Source organism: Copadichromis virginalis, linkage group LG3 (genome assembly GCF_057382275.1).
Source record: "Copadichromis virginalis isolate Kocher_CV1m ecotype Utaka linkage group LG3, C_Virginalis_male_GT1.1, whole genome shotgun sequence".
In the NCBI taxonomy this organism is placed as follows: domain Eukaryota; kingdom Metazoa; phylum Chordata; class Actinopteri; order Cichliformes; family Cichlidae; genus Copadichromis; species Copadichromis virginalis.
Window position 1 is genome coordinate 39,662,236 of NC_140620.1, and position 15,462 is coordinate 39,677,697.

The 15,462-nt window shown below is 42.1% G+C and overlaps 1 protein-coding gene across 2 annotated transcripts in view; it reads right to left on the reverse strand.

Annotated features, from left to right (window-relative positions):
* The window catches only part of svep1 (sushi, von Willebrand factor type A, EGF and pentraxin domain containing 1), a 115,438-nt gene that overhangs the window by 30,007 nt on the left and 69,969 nt on the right, over window positions 1–15,462 (reverse strand). For both annotated transcript variants that reach the window (XM_085451060.1, XM_085451059.1), the window contains exons 7-12: window positions 14,431–14,610; window positions 11,550–11,729; window positions 8,546–8,740; window positions 3,341–3,459; window positions 2,849–2,978; window positions 1,596–1,703 (exon numbers count right to left, since the gene is read on the reverse strand). In XM_085451060.1, coding sequence (XP_085307186.1) covers window positions 1,596–1,703; window positions 2,849–2,978; window positions 3,341–3,459; window positions 8,546–8,740; window positions 11,550–11,729; window positions 14,431–14,610 — 912 coding nt within the window. The remainder of the gene's footprint in view (window positions 1–1,595; window positions 1,704–2,848; window positions 2,979–3,340; window positions 3,460–8,545; window positions 8,741–11,549; window positions 11,730–14,430; window positions 14,611–15,462) is intronic.

Sequence of the window (15,462 nt, forward strand, 5' to 3'; positions counted from 1 at the left end):
TAATCATCGCAGTACATGTTTAATTTATCTCATCCTTCACTATATTATTCTGAATTAAAAAGAAAAAAAAGTTAATCCAAAGTGAAGCCTGAAGACATATTTGCAAATTAAGTCTAAGTCAGGAAATTCGCACATTAACCAGTAAAAAGAAGTACCTGCCTGTACTTTCGACTCACTTCATCTTCCCAGTAAGCCCACTAAGCACCGTCACTGCTACTGTACGAACTATTCTGCCTTCCCTCTCTCTTAGGTTAAGATGTCTGTTTATTTCTGTGGCTCCTGGTTTTTGGTTTTCCACAAAAGGGGATAGAAAACTGGCTCCTGAAACCTCATAGCCTTTTCTCAAGGTTGCCCTTCCTTAAAAACGGCTTCATGACACCCACAATTCGACTGAGACCATTTCTGATGAGGCTTCAGTGAACAGTAGATGGATCAACTGAAGGTCCAGATGTGCCTGTCAGATCCTGGGTCAGGTTTTTACTGAAATTCTTCCTATTTCCTATAGTTCACCTGCTGTGGATAATTTATTTTAGGCCTGACACTTTTCAGTTTCGAGAAAACCCCCCGAAAAGCTCAGATGTTTTTCTTTATAAAATAGCCAAAAATAACAAAACTCTTCTGTTAACTAATGTAATTAAGAATCTTTGCCTAGCTATGTGCAAACCAATCATGCTTACGTGCATACTTTCCCCCTAAAGAGTCATTCTGAGCCAAGGAAAACCCCACACATCCCAGTATAATATTTATATTTACGTAATTGGGCTCTCTGTCTCTACTTTTTGCACTTGTGTAAATGTTCAAGGTCATATTTATGCAAAAATACAGAACATTTTTCTTGCAATCGTATTCCATAATGTTTTCTAGGTTTACATTTACACTGTCTTAGAGAGGAATCGGTTAAGAGCAGCTCCATGAAATGTGAGTGATTAGTCTCGAGTCACCACAGAACCACAATCACCGCACAACTTTACTTTTTTTATGCCAATGAACAACACTTCTAAGAACTGTCACTTAGGTGAAGTCCTTATGCTGTAAATTAAACAGATATTTTTCTAGTGGGTGTACTGCTAGAGCGTCAGCTTCACCTAGACAGTGATTAATGTCTTAACATAACAACTGCAATCACTCTGATTAAAAAAAACAAAAAAAACCACAAACATAATGAACTGACAGTCCAAAGCATTTGACTCGAGTACTGCATTTGCTCGCACAATTATCCAGACTGTGTGAAAAATGGGTGGAATGAGCACGCATTCCCACAGAAGAACTTTTTTCATAGCAATAACACCTGCTTCTCTCCACTGCCTCCATCTGTTTTCGCATTAATGATATTCGCAGACGCTGTAACAGCTTCATCTGTCCGCTAGGCCCGTTCTCTCTCTAAACACAGACGCGCTAATGAGGCGTCCATGCACCCACTTACAGTTGGTCCTCTATGTCCAGTGTCCTTCACCGTTATTCGCAGAACCTTCTTTTTCCAATCTCCCAGAGGAAAAGATCCTGTTTAGCCATCATCGACTGAGACAGTGGGTGGAGCAGAGTGGAACAGAGCTGCAAAAGAATAAACGGTCTAAAGAAGGAGCGACCAGACATACCTGAGTTGTCGGAAAACTGCGGGACTTCCCAGTCCACCGCCGTCTCTGCGTTCGTGGCCTGGATCGCGGGCGGTGACCTGCACCTGTCGATGACCGGGGGCTCCGTATCTGGAGGCAGACAGAAAGTAAGCGCACAGACAGAGAAAACTTGTTAAAGTCACATTTCTGAACGCCAGTCACTATAAATAGACTAAATCAGGCCGCAAACTCAATAATATTTAGGTACAAAGGCATTTATAGCAAACAAAGAGCTGAACAGACGATAAAGTGAGGAAAAAAAAACGTTGGGGAGCCGAGTGCGACTCTGTCATCTGACTTTCTCGATGCAGCAGCAGCAGAGAGTGTCAGAGGGCACGAGTTGAACACATGTCTCTAATAAAAAACCCACAACTTTCCACCAACATAATAACATATGGAAATGTTCACAGCTACCATGCTTGGGGTTTTTCCCCCGACTGCAGTGATTACTGGGTGGCTGACATGGGACACCCCTGTTATTCACTCTCAACAGCAAACAGTGTTTGGCACCTGCTGGAGCAGAACTTACTGCTAAGTTAGTCAATTAAAATCTCTGAAAGTGCTTCGGTGAAATCACTGAAACAAACTGCAGCAATCCAGTAACAAACTGGCGGTAAAGTGTCCCCACTGAGAGGTGACGCGTTTGGACCTTAAAAGACACTCACTGTCTTTACCCTTTTTACAAACTACGTCCCACTGTATCAGCATATTTATCCACTAATTATCCATCTTTCTTCTTCCACTTATCTCACTCAGAGTCATCTGGGAACTTGAGCCTTTTCCAACTTTATGGAGTCACAACTTAGGGACCCTCTAATGCGTTTACTATCAGGTCATATGTCAGCCCGCCCACTTCATGTTGCCAGTAGTTATTTCGTCCATAGTTGCTTGAAGTTGCCAATCATATTCACTTTTTATAGACAACCATTCACACCTACAGCACGACCAGTTTACAATCACCAGTTAAACTAACACACATGTATTTGGACTGCGGGAGGAAGTCTGAGTACCCGGAGACAACCACACGAGCACGGAGCATGCAAACTCTGCTTACTAAAAAAAGGCACTTTTTATCATTTATTTGATTCTGTATAGGACAGGAGCAGTTGTCCAAACACAACATAAACGCTGTGTGACCGAATTCTCTGCCCCCCCCTCGCTCTCTGTAATCTGCCACAGGCCACATGCAGCATCCATTGTTTGGTTTTATGTGGTCCCCAGAAGGATGAGCTCACCGATGACGGTGACTGTAAAGGAGCAGTTGGCCTGATTTCCAGAGCGGTCCGTAGCAAAGTATGTGATGGTTTCCTTGCCAATGGGGAAAAGCTGTGGAAGACTATAGACTGGCTTCGCTTGGACCACCACCTGGAGGAGTGAGAGACAACAAAATGTGAAGAAGAAGAGAGTCAAACTGCTTTCAAAGCAGGAAGCTGAAAGCTGAATAAATTAGAAGAGATTTACTTTTGTGCAAATTAATTGAGAATTTTACAAAACAGCCATGTAATCTATCCTACCACATAAAGTAAACCACAGAATGTCACATGCCATGTATGCAATAAATACTGTACTTTAGCTCATGCTTGTGCCCTCTTATCATATGTTACAGGTTTATTGTGGATACAACAAACTTTTGATACCAAGGGCGGGAAACCATTACCCCATAATTATCAAGCTATTCTAGAATTAAGTAGCATCTAATTTGACTGTTTTTTACTCAAATATCTAACCTCTTCTTTAGAGTTGTCCGTGGCATTTGGGACGTTCCAGCTGACGATGGCCGTGCCGCGGCGCTCAACTGTCCCTGCAACAATGTTGTCGGGGCACTGTAGCCACGGTGGCTCAGTATCTAACAAGACAGAGGGACAAAAAAGGTGGAGAAGAAGAAGAGAATGAAATTGGATTCAACTATTGCAGATGTTCCTTCATCATAACCCGCAGACATTGACCTCAACCTGCTCCTCATTATCGCTGATAGAGCAGGCGTGTGATGTCATATTGCCCCCAACAGCTTAAAACATAACAAGGCAGTTTGTCATTGTTGATAAGCAATCAAAGAGAGAGTGAGACAGCACCACTGCTCGTGCTCCAGCACCACTAGACCTCGCTCTTAGATTCTGTGCAGTCCAAGTAAAGACACGGAATAAAAAGCACTCTTTCTTGCTTTTACTCCAGCTCAACACTCCCTTCGTCACTCCCAGCACATCAACATGCATCAAGCTCAAATGAAATCGCTGTTAGTTCTTTGTTAGAGGTATTGCAGTCTAGAGGTATTGATTGATAATAACAGTGGTATCTAAATATGAACGATTCACCTCCTCGAACTGCCTGATTAAGACTCCAGCCTACTGACAACTACCTGCACCTGCAAAACACTGTTATCCTGTTACTTACACTTCAACGTCCACCAACATACCTGCTACTGACCCCAAATACGTACAATTTTTAAGTAAATTGGCTAAAGGTGCTGTTGACATGAAATTCTTACCAGATGTTTGTGATTAGGTACAATAGTATGACCACCAGGTCCTCCATTTGCTACCACAACAGCCCTGACCTGTCGAGGTATGGACTCCACTAGACTGCTGAAGGTGTGCTGTAGTATCTGGCACCAAGATGTTACCAGCATATCCTTTAAGTCCTGTAAGTTGTGAGGTGGATCGAACGTGTTTGTCCAGCCCATCCCACAGATGCTTGGTTGGGCTGAGATCTAAGGAATTTGGAGGCCAAGCCAACACCTCAAACTTGTTGTGCTCCTCAAAACGTTTCTGAACCATTTTTGCTTTGTGGCAGGACAGATTATCCTACTGAAAGAGCCATCAAGGAGTACTGTTTCTATGGAAGGATGTGCATGGTCTGCAACAATGCTTCATCATTAGACTAGATCTTCTCCCATTCTTCTATGGTCTGGTTCTGATGCTCTGTGTATTCTGACACCTGTCAATTTGAACCACATTGAACAATTCCAGCTATGTGAGCTACAGTAGCTCGTCTGCTGGATCAGACCACACGGGCCAGCCTTTACTCAATGTAAACCAATGAGCCTTGGCTGCACATGATCCTGGCACAGGTTTACCACTGTTCCTCCCTTGGAACACTTCTGTTGCTGATCAGCGCCGACCAGGAACACCCCAGAGAGATGCCGTTTTGTAGATGCTCTGAACCAGTTATCTAGCCATCACAATTTGGTCTTTGCAAAACTCAATCAAACCCTTACGGTTGCCCTTTTTTCCTGCTTCTAACACATCAACTTCGACAACAAAATGTACACTTGCCCCCTAATATATATCACTAACAGGTGCCATGATGGAGAGATAATCAGTGTTATTCACTTCACCTGTTGGTATTTATTCCAACATATTTGCACCGCTGCACCTATAAATACAAATATGCCACACATATTGTCTATTCGGTTATGTAAATTGAGAACAAAGAAAGCCCAATTCTTTGTTTGTATGCTACACATACGTGGCCAATGAAGCTGATTCTGATCATGAATCCTGTAGCAGTAATCTGATATTGTGACAGAGTGAATTGCTTATATGTTTTTACAACTCTATGAAGAGAGCCAAGGAAAAAAAAAGTATGTTTTTGTTTAGCACTCTAAGCTCGTATGATTTGTTGTTTATGTGAGTATTGTAGCACTCTCCAAACACCTCATAGTGCAGAGGTAGATAAAAGTCAGAAAGGCTTTGAACAAAACCAGCTTTTGGTTATAAAAGTTAACTAAATCAATAAAGAAAATTTCCAGCTGCTGGCCAATTCTTTTTGTTTTCTCTACTCAATCAGTTTGTACTTTGATTGTTTGAAGGGAAAAAAAGACAATTCCAAGATAATTATAGCCCTCTCTGAGCAAATTAGCTAGAGTTATGTTGGTTTGTAAATCCACTGGTAAAAAGCAGCTCCAGCAGCCTGGACGACTACTTGTGAAGACAGTGCCACACAACTACGACTCAAATGTCTGTGCCACATAGAGCTGGTGTTTGCTAAGGTTCAATAATTTATCAAAAATAAATAAACCTCATATCAAGTGTCTGTCAAACATTTGACAAACCTAGCTTTTAAAAGCTATCTGCACAAAGTTCAACGCTTTTACTTCGATTATAATAGTCTTTTCCCTTAGATAATGCACAAAACCTCTCATTGTTCCAGCAGGAAACAGCTAGGCACTGTCAGGACGAAGTTTAGCTTTATTTGGAAAAAACCTTCAGCAGTCCACCTGCTTGGCTGTCGGAGCCACCGTGACCCTTGCATGAAACATTTTCTTCCTTTGTCTCATTCTCCATACAGCATGGTGTAATAATGAGAAGCCAGCACAGTTCAGCTGAACGCAGTTCAAGCCTGCAGGAAACAAGCTCAGCCTCCAAGAGCTGATTTCTCCCATCGATCGGCGGTGGTCATGCCTGTTGCGTTATGCAACAGAGCTGCTCCCATCTGGACCCGATGACCCATCCACTTAGGCATCCGTCTCCGTTAAACACTAACACACTTGAGCTCAGATCGAATCCTTTCATCTTTATAACAAGGGAAACATATTTCACTCTGGGTGTCATCAACATGAAGTGAGGGGAGGGGAAGGCCAGAAGCTTTAGTCGAACACTCTCATCTTTGTAACAACTTTTCTCGCGCTCGTTATGTGCCGCCCATATTGCAGCTCTCCTTCTTGATTCTTTCCAGCTAATTTACATTTTCTTTTTTTTTTTTAATATCTTTTTTCTCCTCCCTCCAGCCCATTTGTGTCTGACAGTATCAGAAAAACTCATCTTCTCTCTGCCATGTAATTTTAAAACACCTACAGATGACTCATCTTCCCCTCTCACCTCCCCGTCCGCCTTACCTCTCCCCTCGTTTTCATCTTTATGGCACCTCTTCCTCTCCTTAATGACACAAGTTCCTTCATTAGCAAACTTTCTCCATGAGGAAATGAGGGTACTGAGGACATTTGGGGTGGGGTGGGGGGACAGAGAGCAGTTCTGCACCACCTGTTTCACCTGCAAGGCATCTGGAGTACTGCAGTCTGTTATAATGATCTCCAGAGCCCAGTCTGAGCTGAGGGGATAGACTCGAAAGCTCGGACACAGTATGGTTTGAGTTAGTGACCCGAGGTCTGCTTTAAGGGGGGGAGATTAGCTTCATACTCGCCTTTGGAAGAGCAGAGAAAAAATAACAGAATGGAAAAATTCTCACTCCAAGTTTCCTCTTGTTTTTCTTTTCATATCATCCTCTTTCTCCATTTATTCTCTATCTTCATGTTTCACTCTTAACAGCACTTCTATTTCTGAACTGCAAATACAGCTCCCTGTTAAAAGCTCCCACCCATTCATGCCATATAAAATCAACTTTTGACCGCATTTATCACATACGACACGCAAAACTACTAAAAAAAGGTTGGCAGTCAGATGCGGCAGTGATTTCAAGTCAAGTTTCTAATAATGCTGTATCTTGTTTTTCACAGGAATGAAATGGTCTTAAACAGAAATCTTAATCATGAGGCCTCGGGGGTGTTTGTGTATTACTCAGTAGTGGAGGGAGAAATGCAAAGTGCTTTCCTCTTCTTCCCAACTTTATGGCTAAATAATCACCTGCTAATTTTAACCACACACAAAATGACAAAATGGATCCCCATAGTTCTGCTACCCTAGCAATGAAGCTTATTTCAGCTCCCATATTCACAAAGGGTCATCACAGCAGATGGCTTTGCATATTTGATTCGGCAAATGTTTATGCCAGATTCCCATCCTGACATAACTAGGAACCTTAGCTTATTTAAATCTGGGCAATCTCACCTTCAAGGTCTTCTCTTTGTGTGCCTCTGGACTGCTTCCAGCTTAGCTTCAAGGGATTTCTGTTCTGACAAATTGCACTTTGGCATCTGGGATTTTATCTTTGCAGAGTTAGCAACAAGTAACTTCTCTGTCAAACTGCCTGAAGTTTCACTGGTTATGATAGCTGGGTCTAGACCTACAATACAATTTCTTCAGGGAAAAAACAACTGAAGCTGTCTATCTATAATGCAGGAATTCTTCAACCACAGAAATACACTCTTCAGTTCTCACCTGCCCTTCTCATCATATCATTTGACAGCAGGAGATCCTGCAAGAATCAGGAATGCACAAGTGATCCAAGCAGGAATCACAAACAGTTAAAGTGTTACAAAAGTGATAACTCTGAAGCATACATAGGCTAAATTTAAATCAGATGTGTTTTTTTACATTTTAATTGGCAGAGATGCAGAACTTTTTGACCACACTTTGGTGTACCGACGTGATCCTTCTGCATCTTAGAAAGACAGGAAATGTCTGTATTTTCAAAACGACTCCTTTACATAGTCAGGTCTATAAGTATCTGGATGTCGCCTCCATTTTTCACACCTCATTGAGAGTTCTAGTGAAGTAGGAATCTAAGTTTATTATGTGCTTAGATTGTCCTGGATTAATGAGGGAGCAGACCTAACCTGGCCAATTGTCCAATTACTTTTTAGCCTGTGAAAATGGGGGACTGTGTATAAAAAAATCCTTAAAAAGAACAAATCCAAAACAAACACTTTTTTTTAAGCCCTAAAGTCTGCACGTCAATCGCATCTTGATTGTTTGATATCTTGACTGCACTGTGGTGGCAAAATTCCAAAAATACTTCTGGACCTGAGCATACAGGCCCTTCTTCTACTCCAAAGTCATGTGGAGAAACAAAATGATCAAACCTAACTGTAAACTCCATCATTCAGCCTCCAGAGCTTCAAGCAGAGGGGTCTTGGCCTCTGTATTTTTTACTTCCTTGTTACAACTGTAGAGACAATTTACAGCCACTGCAGCTTTGACCGCTGCCCTGACCGTAGTCCTGCAGAAAGGAAAGATAGATTCCCTCTTTAGGAAAAGACACACACACACACACACACACACACACACACACACACACACACACACACACACAGTTACCTGTGCAGACAGCTTTATAGACATTGGCTGTCCAGTTCCCAGAGCTCAGGCACACCGCCTTCCTGTTCCCCTGGAGACTGTAACCTGGACGACAGTTGAGGAGGCAAAAAAAGCCTGGAGACACTGCTCTTCTCCCACAAGCAGGAGGGGACAGAAAGATGTTCTTCAGAGTCACGATGGGAGGGCAACGCACCTCTGGGTGGGAAAGATCAAGAGACAGATTATCAATCTGTCTCTTGTTTGTTATTAAAAGTAGCTGAAAAGATTTCCTTATAAAGATAAAACTGGGAAAACACTGAACAAAAGAGTGGAAAAAAAAATAGAGTTGGAAGATCTCGACCGTGTTTCCTGTGTGTTAACCGAATGTGATAAAATCTTCCTCTGAGCTGGCTCCACCATAAACGGCAACAATAAAGCTATTCTCGGCCGCTGTGTATCAAAAACTGGCACGGAAACGACAAACATTTGGTCGGAAATCAACTTAAGAAAGCGCTGACCGCAGGGCTCGTACACAGGAGGCCTTTCAAGCATTTCTGGAGGCCAGTGTGGCTTTTTTCTTGATGACGGATAGATCGTTTTCATTCTCTCCCTCGCCAAATCTCAGTTTCATTGGCTCTAGCTGTAGCTGCTTTGCAGGGAAAGCTCACTCCGAGGGATATTCGACATCGGGGATTACAATCGGATGAAAAAAAAAAAATCTATCTCAGCATCCTCTCAGGGCAGCCGAGCTGATCCTCTTTCACCACAGAGCAAGCAAACACAGAAACAAACCAACGGCAGCCCGCAGAGTCCTCTTAGTTGTGCTAAAGTCTGCAGGAAAATGCAGAGGTGGCCAAACAAACAAGCAGCGGCTCACTCAGTGCAGAGATTGGCGTTATTGATAAAGGAATGGAGAGAGTTTTTTGGTAGCAGATGGCTCAGGCGTTTTTAAATAGTGCATCTAGCTGGTTGGTTGGAAGTGAGTCAGCACCGGCCGGAGATTTGTGGCTAAACGCTCTCACACTGTCCCTTTTTTGTGTGTTCGTGTGCATGACCTGGGTGCTCTCTGTGGTGGGCACTAGTGTGTGCGACTATTTTGACTTAACTATCAGTTTTGGAGTGTGTGGGTAATTTTGTGTTGTGTATATGTGGTAACTGTAGCTTTGCTGTGAGAAAGCAGATGTGTCTTGTGCCATGGCGGGTCTCTGCGCAAACACGCCCCATATGTTTAACCGCTGTATATGCGTGTTTACATACGCTTGTAAACTACACCGTTTTTTCATAGGAACCCAGATCGGGGCCATTTGTTTGATAGATTGTCTTTGTGTTTTTTCAGCCAGACACGTTTCAGTAAGCAGAAGCAAAACAAATCATGCGAGCGCTCAGTTGAATGATAGTCATGCTGCAAGACATATTTACTGTCAGAGAGGACTGCTGTGTATCTGAGTGAAAGCAAGGCTGGGAAGATTTATTATGGAAAACAATGCTAATTCAATAACTGCATGAATAAATCGGATTTAACTCCACAGATGAAGGAATACTAAGACTTTGACTGAAGACAAGTCAAGATGTCGCTGTAATAGATGAATTCTCTTGGATACGATGTGACGAGGGTTATTAAACTGGGAATGAATTATTTTTAGCCCAAAATGGGGAAAATACAGAATGTGCCACTTTGTTAAAGTCCTGGAATAAAACAGTTTGGTGCCAAAAACAAAACCACACTTGAGCACACAAAAATAACTGAACAGGCAGCAGGTTATGTCTAAGCAGCAACATCCATGGCTGAAAAATTAAGCCAACAAAAAAAGTGCACAAAAAAACAGTTCCTCGTGTGTCCATCACAAATACGCAGGTTTACACCCTGATAATAATACAAATTGACTCTTCGTGGCAGCTGGGGAGGAGTTTAATTTCTATAACTCACCAGCTTAAAATGTAATTAGACCTAAAGTTTACAACTAGCTGTCACCTCAGCTAATCTGAGCGCTTTCAGGCTGTTTGACTTGTAAGTGGTGGATAGAAAAGCCAACACAAGGCCGCTCCTACATGCTGAAGGCTAATGTAGGAACTCGGGTTTGAGTCCATCCCAGACCAATCCCTGCATATCATTTCCAGCACTCTCACGCTACTGTTCAATTAAAGCTAAAAAATCCAAATAATAACTCAAAGAACATAAATCGTACATTTTTAGCTACCTGTAACACGTAGAGCTGATTTAAAAATTGTATTTGTGTTCAAAGCTCTCTATTGTTCAGCTACATGATCTTTTGGCTTCACTTTTTGCCTCCGTTACTTCTCTCGGTGCCCAAATCAATGCTTTAGCTGTTATTGGATTTTGACACTATTTATTTACAAGCCCAGCTCTGATAAAGTTGGGACGATGCGTAAAATAAAAACTGAATGCAAAGAGTTTTATTTCCATTTTAAGATGTGACAACTTTTGATCTTTAGTGTATTTGTATTGTTTGTACTGCCAGTGATTAAAAGTCTTCAAAGATTTACGCTAATGAATATTATTCTGAAATTATTCCACCATTTGTAAACACAGTTCTTTTGAATATTTCCTTCTCTAAGATGTTGTTTGTAATATCCAGTCACATTACTGACCTGTTAACAGTTAACCTAATTATTTGCAAGACTTTTTAAATGGGTTAAAAGTCACTTGATTTCACTGAACCAGACCTCTCGACCACACTTGATAACATTAACAGTATACTGCAAGTTTCAGCTGGAAATGTAGCGCTACAGCACCGAAAAAACAAGATGCTGGCAGATGAATCAGTAAAGCCAAAGGTTCAAAAACTCTCAATGCATCATCACAACCAGCTGTGGGGCATTTTTCTTTTTTTATTCTTGCAGTGAATGTTGGAGTCATGTTTTGTAATCATATGTTGCTTTCAGATATGAGGTTTAGAAAAGCCACTGATATAGCAAATTAAACCCATGACAGCACGAAGCCGAGTTTCTCCATCTTACTAGGATACGGTGTGAGATAGTGGCTGACAGTGGAGTGAAAGCTTACCCACACACCGAGGTTGGGGCCCACTCCATTGGTAGTTTGCCTGGCAGGTGAGTTCGGAGTCTCCCTCTAATCTGTAGCCCCGATCACAGCCCACCTGACACACCACCCTGTAGGAGCCAAAGCTGTTGCTGCAACTCAGGAAGCCGTGCTGGGGCAGGGACAGGTGCGGGCAGGAGCGTACTGCAAAGATAGGAGAAAATAAACAGAAGAACCCAAACCAACAAAACAGAAAAACAAAGTCTGCTTTATTTATTATCATATTCAGCTGGATCTGTATCTTCTGTTGCTTGGGTTTATTTTGCCACTTCTATCTATTTAATTTCCTGTTGAGACACAGAGGGAACAAAAGGTTCAGAAAAATAGGAAGTGTGGCCTCGAATAATGACAAACAGTGACAAACTGTACATTTCAAGATAACTTAAACACAAAATATTTGATTATTTTGTTTGCTGTAACTGTTAAACACCCACAACGTGCAGAGGAGGAGTAAACTGCAGGGGTGTACAGCAGTATGTGTTTGCTATAAACTGTGACCTATGATTTAACCCAAAGTGTGAAAGTCCCGAATGAAATAAACAAAGAAAATCCTGGTGTGTGTGTGTCTGTTCTGAGTTATGCTGAGGTCTAGAAAAGGGTGTGTAGTGTGTTATTTCTCATCACCATCCATAGACAGACAGGCAGTTCAGAGTAGACCCCCCCGTCTCCCCCAGGGCTTAACTAGCTGGGAGGTCCAACAGTATGTGGTAAAGACTAGACTCAGAGTAACCCATACAAGCAGACATATGCACACACACATAGGAAACATATACCCAAAGCCACATACTATAAATCTTCAACACACACCCTTTAGTATTCAGTGTCTTGGTATTTGTATGAGTCACGCTGCTGCCGCTGCTGCCTTTCTGTTAAAACTGGCACTTTCCTCATTAATCCTTTGACCTTAGCTCTCTCTTCTCAGCTTTCTTTCCGTTCTGCTTCCTTCCGCGCAATCTTCATCCTCTTTCTTCATCCATGAGCAACCTCTCTTTAATTGAATCCTCCCCTACCTTTCTTCCTCTCAACATCTGGCCTGGCAGAAAAGCAGTAGTCTCCCAGTAAACGTTGATTCCTCTTTCAGTCTAAACACATATGATCTCAATCTATGCCGAGAGAGCTTTACGTGCTAACACACACCGACTGTGACTTTTAGGAAACTCAAAGCAAATCAGTACAAGAGATCGAGACACGTCTTACATCTGGATGAAGTGATTTAGGGCTACAGAAATGTTTATAAATGCTGGCGGGCGTCAGAGGCGAGGCGATGCTTTGATTAGGGTTTAATGAAGAATTATATGAGATATGGTGTGGAAGAACCTGCTGCGATCAATCACAAAAGCTTCTGTGTTTCAGTGTCATAACTATGCACCCTGAGTACTGTATGATGAAATATGTAAAGCACGTCAGACACATTTAGCTGCGACTATATCAGAACAGAGCAGCATTATACCACCATGCATTAACACTACAATCAATCAAGAAGCAGACTAATCAAAAAGCCTTAAACGATGAGAAGATCACTACAAAAATCTTTTTAATAGCCCATCTGACTTCGACATTCGACTACTGCCTCACTGTTTACTTTTCTTCTCAGTTTTTGAGATATGATGGGACATTAGGGTGCAGAGAAAAAGCTAGACTAAATACTGGCTGGGTGATATTTAAAATAAATCCACAAACGCACACACAAATGAACGCTGCAAAAAAGTACCATACGTATATCATCGTGCCTGCTTTAAACGGGCTTGTGTTTGTAATGGCATGGTGTTATATGTCGGTAATTTATTAAAGGCCTCTCACTTAAAGCTTAATAATATAACGGGAACCTATTACGCTTGCTTCCAGCTGCATATTTTTATTCTTGGACTCTAATAAAAAAGGTCTGCATGAATCACAGTTCTTATGGCGCAGTCACACTAGAGCAAAAATATGACGGCCACCTCTGCGTGACTAGGAGTAAATCGGTGGCTCACCAGTGACGTTGTTACATTTTTGGCTCTCTGAGAATCTTTGCATATAGTTGCAGCAACCAACTGGTTACCCAGAAGCGGTTTGTGGAAACCCTCAAACTCAGGACGGATACTTTTGATGGCAGGGCGATTGCTCAGGTTGTCTGATGGGAGGCAACCTGCCTCCAAACAACTTCACTCTGACTCAAGGGGATTGTCGTCAGTCTGCACCAATGCGCACAACTCGCCTGTGATGCATCTCTTGGTATTGGAGTACTCAAGTCAGCTGGTTGTATTCTGGTCATATTCCTACAGAAAAGGAAAGTTGCTGACCGCCTGCATCAATTTGCAGGTAAAATTGCCTCCCAGTCTGCAGTAACGACGACTCTATTTATGGAGGAATTTCTGGTTTCGATCTGTAAGCTTCAGTTTTAGAGTTGATGTGATCTGTTAGGATTTCTGTGTATGTAGATCAGTTCTGGTGATTCTAAATTGCCCATAGACGAGTAGTCCAGGGTGTACCCTGCCTCTCGCCCTGTGGCAGCTAGGATAGGCTTCATCCCCACCTCAACCCTGAACTGGATAAGAGGAAGAAAATGAATGATGGCTGGACGACCAAAACTGTGAAACTGAATATCTGATCCCTGAACTTTTGGTTCACAGACATGTACTTGGGCACATATGACAGAAAAAAAGAAAAACCATTTAATCAATCAATCAGCCAATAGTTGTTTTAAAAGAAAATTAAAAAGCTTCTTAAGTATGCTGATTTTCACAGCTGTGTATATTTCTCAGCTGAAAGTCTTGAGGGATTTTTCATCAACAAAAGTTTCATTGTGTGATGATCCTGTGATGATCATCATTGTAATATTACATGCATCAGGCTTTCTCCTCACCTCTGCAGCTGGCCGGTGTCCCTGACCAGGTGCCATCAGCCTGGCAGAGTCTGATGCCGGTTCCTTGGAGGTCAAAACCGGGCTCGCATCGCACACCACAGGCCGCGTCAAAGTGGTTGTTACATACATTCTGGACAAAGAAGCCATAATCTGGGGGCAACAGTGCTGGACAATGTATCACTGAGGAGAGGAGAGGAGAGGAGCGGGTGAATTTTACATTACAGCTAACACACAAACTGACACACTATGACAGAAAGTTGATTTTGTTGATTAAAAACTGAATAAAAAAACAAGTAAGCAGAAAATTACAGCATATCAACCTTCAACACTCTATTTTCTCTTCCTGCCTGAGAAAGTAGAAAGCAGTGCATGACTGTGGTGATTAATGGAGCTCAATGTGTTCAGATGAACTGCTGTTTGGAAATCACTGGCTCATTCTTCGAGGAATGGGAGGACTGGCAAAATTACTGGATACATGATGCTGTCATCCCATACCTCTGAGGAATATCTTGTTTTTTTGTTCCAGTTAATTCACCAGATTATCACTTCATTTACTGCCCTTCATGTTTTTCACCACTATTCCTGAAAGCGATTACAGGCCACAAATTCCTACTTCACGAAACATATTTCTCTGTTAGGAAGCATGTTTATACACATTTTAAAATGTGTGTTCACCATTACAAATCACATGTTGGGGACAGAATGAGAGCAGGCTAGGACGCTCAAGAGACTTTCAACCTAAAGAGTTTTTGCCCTGAATACAGTTAGAAAGATGTTTCATGTCTCATCTGAACGGTTTCCTCAGTTCTAATAGCTGTTGGAAAGCTCCAGGTATTTAACCTCTAACGAAGCTGAGTACCTGTGAAGTGGCTGTTTGTTGTCCTATATGCAGGAGACAAGTATAGGAGAATTAAACAGAGGAGAGGAAAAGATACAAGGAGGCAAAGTGGGAAAAAGCAGGACACTTGTTGGAAAACTATGGAAGCTTGTTTCGGCCACAAATTTCAAGTTCGTTTTTTTTATTATTATTTT